Source organism: Hevea brasiliensis, chromosome 3, assembly GCF_030052815.1.
Source record: "Hevea brasiliensis isolate MT/VB/25A 57/8 chromosome 3, ASM3005281v1, whole genome shotgun sequence".
NCBI lineage: Eukaryota > Viridiplantae > Streptophyta > Magnoliopsida > Malpighiales > Euphorbiaceae > Hevea > Hevea brasiliensis.
The window spans coordinates 97,218,285-97,223,602 of NC_079495.1; the positions used below are offsets into that span (position 1 = coordinate 97,218,285).

The 5,318-nt window shown below is 33.9% G+C and overlaps 1 protein-coding gene across 1 annotated transcript; it reads right to left on the reverse strand.

Annotated features, from left to right (window-relative positions):
• Positions 1–280: 280 nt before the first annotated feature.
• Positions 281–4,328, reverse strand: LOC110650269 (CASP-like protein 5B2). The gene is made up of 3 exons (XM_021805157.2): positions 3,738–4,328; positions 1,978–2,110; positions 281–600 (listed from the first exon to the last, which is right to left on the reverse strand). The coding sequence occupies exons 1-3, from the start codon at positions 3,866–3,868 to the stop codon at positions 400–402; spliced, it is 465 nt and encodes a 154-aa protein (XP_021660849.1). The 5' UTR covers positions 3,869–4,328; the 3' UTR covers positions 281–399.
• Between the last annotated feature and the right edge of the window lie 990 nt (positions 4,329–5,318).

Here is a 5,318-nt window from a genome sequence, read left to right on the forward strand (position 1 = left end):
GAAATCTCTCTCCATATCTTACCTCTTGATCCAGGCCATCTAATTTTAACAATTTATCAATTAAGTCCAGCTGATTTTTCGAAATTTATAAGTAATTCCAAATATAACCAATCATAACTTTGCTCAGAAGCCCATAATATACTATGTCTATGGCAAAAATAACCATAAATCAGTAAATACTAAATGATCAAGGTTGTGAAACAAGGACGTCGACATTGAAGGCTTACATGTCCTTAACCACAACCACCTTTGTGCATGAGCAAAAAAAACTAGATAAAAATAGCAATGGAAAGGAAAATTCCAACAGCGGGGTTGGGGAACCAAAATTTACATGTGAAACAAAAGATAATAATATCATTTGTGTATTCACTAAATCTAGAGCAAGGACACATAAGTTATCTAGAAAGAGGCTAGGATCCAGAACATCACATGAGAGGATATGCTAATAAGAAGCCATGAGAGGAAACCAAAAAGTATGGAAATCTCGAACCTGTTACATGGGAGATTTGTTTGAGACTTACACACATTCAAGTCTCTCGCATATAGAACGATAACGCCTGCTGATGAGCATGCAGCTGCAAGTGATAACATAGATGTCACCTGCACATTCCAAAAAATTATGTGTAATGCTAAGTGGCATTGATATTCACATCACAATTCAAGAAGGCTGCCAACATGATTCTCAGTTGCACCTTTCACAGTCTAGGGATGGTTACTTCCTTAAAACCTGTTGGCTTTGTGCTCAATAAAAAAACTTCCTAGTAAATGTGACAAATTTGCACCCATCCTGAACCCACCTAAACTGAGACTAAACTCAAAATAAGCCAATATGAATTTCCCCAAAATTTCAGGTCAGTTCAAGGCGACTTGTTCTAGTCAACTAAAAACATCAAGGAAACATCAAAAGTTACAAAAAAATGAACCACTAATCTACTAAACAAATGTGATATTCATAACCATACAACATATACCTCTTTAATAATCATCTTTACACTATTGTTTTTCTTAACTAAAACAAATTAAGGCATACCATCTTAATTTATTGTAATTACTTATTCTTATCAACATCTATTTCTTAATTTTTTGGTGGTAGATAAATTTTTTAACCATACCCTTTTTTAATATCCTTTTTTGTGATACACACAATACATGTAGTAATAACCTTTTCTTTTTAAGTCAATCTGGTAAATGACTAATTTTCACATTGGAGCAGTGCAACAATAGAACAAATTTCAAAGAAGACTCTAGATGGACAACTAAAACAATTTAATGCAAAAATATAAAAATCCTGAATTCAGCCTCTCATCATTGCAAAACAAAACTAGCAAGTAAAGATAAACTAGTTCTAAGTAGAAAGCTAAATAGGTGGGCTTCTCCCTTTTAGCAGTGCAGGAAGGAACACCCTGGACATGCACATTTCAAGTCGAAAAATAATCATGGATTCATGGATGCCCTTATACGGCCATAACACCCACACACCCCACCACACCACCCCCCCCCCCCCCCCCCCGGCCAAACACCCAACCACCACCAAAAACAACAACCCAGCGCACTGGAGCCCTTCCCCTTCCCCACCAAACCGCCAACAATAACGACAACTAAGCCTTAATCTCAAAATATTTGAGTGGTTATATGGATTCTTTTTTGCCATTCAACACCGTTAGACACCAGATCCGCTTCAATATCCAAAACTTGGATGAATTCAATAAAGATTTTGCACATCATTGCCCAAAAGATAAAGTAATATGTAAGCATTATAAACAAGGAATTTAACAAAATTTGAAGTTGCACGCTATGCGTCATCCTTGATGAGCATGGTTTTATGTCTTAATGGGATAGAAACCAGTTCATGGGTACAAAACTACCACAATAATGGAAATTATCAATAGAGGAAGTAATGGAAACACTATCATGATAACTGACATATGAATATGCTGACCACCACAAATATGAAATATGAAGAGAATAGAACATTACCCAATCGCCCACAACAAAGAGGCTCACTAGTACAGGGTTTAGAAGGTCTCTCTTTCTCCCCAAAGCATAAACGTCAAGACATGCAAGTCCAAAGCTCCACAGAACTTGAAGCCCCATTGAAGCAATCAAATAGCTGAACCCAACAGGTATATATCACTATCAAAAAAAATGTCAATATTCATTCCTTAAGAAATAAGGGGGATAATCATCCAATGGCCTGCTTCAGAAAAGCAGTGCAAATGATAATTACTTCAAACATGAGTTAAACAGTAATTATAGGTTCAGGTTATATTGATGTATATATCAATATACTGCTATCCTGCAGAAAAAAAAAAATAACTACCACACCTAAAATGTGCACCAGATTGCCCGTAAAATACATGGTACAACAACTTTTGTTTGCTGCAAAAAATGCATAGTTTTGACATGTATCTCACATAAATTGATTGTTACAACTAGCTTAATATTAAAAAAAAAAAAAAAAAAAAAGGAAAAAAAAAGAGGGAAGAATTGAGGACTATTTCAATTGAGTGAAAAAAGTAATTGCTAAGCTTTTAGTCAAGCAGCTGGAGTCCATACTACAAAGTCCTACGACTAAAAATTACCTTTTAAAGGACATTTGGTTTCAAAACACATATGAAGAGCAAACAGTCATACAGTAACATCACATGACTTTTGTCATACCTAGAGATTTTACACATAGGAATGGCATCCTTTGTAGCAATTTTCATGCCAAGATTTCAATATCATGATGTTAAAATATCCATGCTGCATCTCCATAGAAAGATCGAACATTACGATGAATTAATGCTTATGAAGGTTTTCATAGGTCCAATATTAAGTATGGCCCACTACAATTCAAGTTCTGCATAAATCTTTAAGCAAGTTTGTCAATCAGCACAGGATACACCACAGAATTTACGAATTTGGCAAAAATTGAAATGGAAGAAAAAACAAGATTCTGTTCTACCACTCAAGAGAAAATCCCATTCTTGCATTCTACAATTAAAGTCTTTAATCCACACTGAGAAAAAAAACCCAATCACAGAGACAAAAAAAACACCAATCAAATAAATGTAAGCTGTATTTTCAACTGGCATTTTACTTGACTTATATAATCTCTATGTCAACATCTGCAGCAGAATTGCATATTACATTTGCACATAGACACATAAAATGAAATTCAGACCAGCAAACCAGCCTAATTCGGGTTAGAGGAGCAATATCCACAGTGGAGACACAAATTAGGTAGCTACTGCCCACAAGTCAGTATTCCTTTTGCCAATTCTTTTATTGTTTCTTTTCACCAAGAACCATTTTGTCCAAAGTTTTACAGAAAACAGGAAGATAAACTGGCCAATTAACAAGTCCTTACAATCCACAGAACAAATGTCGCTAAAATTTTAATTATATATATAAAAAAATTAGGAATATCCTCCATGCTTCATTGATATAGCCTTCCAATCAAAACACGCACTTAAATGTAGACAAGTAACATTACAAAGTAAATCAGAGAAATGCTTTAGAAGAAAAAAATTAGGTATTCTAATTCCAAACAGAACATGACTGAAAAATCACAATCAGTCATAATCACCATAAATCTGAACTTGATCACTAGATAATGAAATCTCGCTTAAACTTAATATCAACATAAACCCGATCATTTAATAAAAACTGAGTGTGAAATTTTGTAAACAAAGGAAAAGGCAAAATCAAAATGAGAAAAACACGAGTTTGAAAAGGAGGAGGAGGAGAAATACCAGAAAGCGGTGTAGCGAGAGAAGCCATTGGCAGAGGCCATAATTCCAATAGAAGCAGCGGCAAATGCACATTGCCCTATTCTCAGTACTAGCCCACTCACAGTTCCTGGACTCCCTATCAATTCCTTCATTTTCTCCTCTCTCTCTCTCTCTCTCTCTCTCTCTCTCTCTCTATCCCCAGATCAAAGGGTCGTTCTCTTGATCAAAAGAACCCCTCCCCCTAATAGAAAAATGATAGAAAGGTAACCCTAGATTTCAAAATGTCTCCATCGATGCAAATTATTAGCTTGGTTCCATTTTTAAGAAAGTAGCAATATAAGAACTAGAGCATTATCAACTATTTTGTGGTGGCTAGGGTTTTGATTGGAAGCGAAAAGGGGACGGAGTTAAGGTATGATTTTCATACCAGGATGGGAATGGTTCAGTGACCGATGAATTTTTAGGTTCTTCACGTCAGAAGACACCGCCCCGGAGGCGGCGGACCTTATACTTTTATGCTGACAGTCCGTCCCACCTGGATAAAAGAGACGGCCGCCTCACTGCATACCGGTTCAACTGTTCAGTTTAAACAGGTAAAAAGAAACGTTTAACCAAAGGCCTTTTTAAAAAAAAAAAATAAATTGCAAAAGCCTATTTTAAGGTGTAACCCAATTGGCCATGGGCAGGTTCGGCCTGTGAACAGAATCAAAATAAGATCGGGTCAAACTCAGAACTGGATTAGGTCAATGTGGTCTAGACTCGGAATTAGAGGGCTTATGTTCCCCGACAGAAACTGAATTGGAAATGGCTCGATTCAAAACTTGTTTTTTTTTTTTCTTTTTTAAAAAGAATTATATTGGTTTATATTTAGTTTCTTTTAAATTTTTACATTAAAAACTAAGTAAATGTGTCTAAAAATCTATTATAAGTTAATAATACTAATGTTAGAATCAAAATCGAATTAAAATCAGACTGAACCTATTTCGAACCGAAACCATTTTCAAATTAGAATTGTTTCGAACCAGGAAAATTCGGGCTAGCTTTGGCCTAACCCCCTAGGGTCCACCAAGCTGCCGATTCTAGAATCGGCCCTTGGCCAAGCCTATGCCCAATAATCAAATTGGCTCTTAAAAAAGAATTAAGGATGAAATATATCCTTAAAATTTTTAAAATAGATCAAAAGCGTATTGGGTTTGATATTTATTTAACTTTTAATTTAAAATATATTTTTTAATTTATAAATTAATTTAAAAATAAATAATTATTTACCTGATTAAATTATTTAAAATTAACTTTTAAATTTTTTAAATGCTTAATTAAAAGGTTCTCAAAAAGTAAATTACTTTGTTAAAATGGCAAACATGATATATAATTGAGTGTTATTATTGTTAGAACGAGAATATTGTTGAAAATTTATTAGAATAATATATTTTTTTTATTTAATTAAAGAATAGTAAATCATTTTAAATATTTTTTTAATTTATAAATTAAATTAAATATTAATATATTTATTTTTTTTATTTATAAGTGAATTTGACTTACTTATAAACTAAACCAAGCACCACCTAAATTAATTCAAAACTTAACATGGTTAAAGAGCTG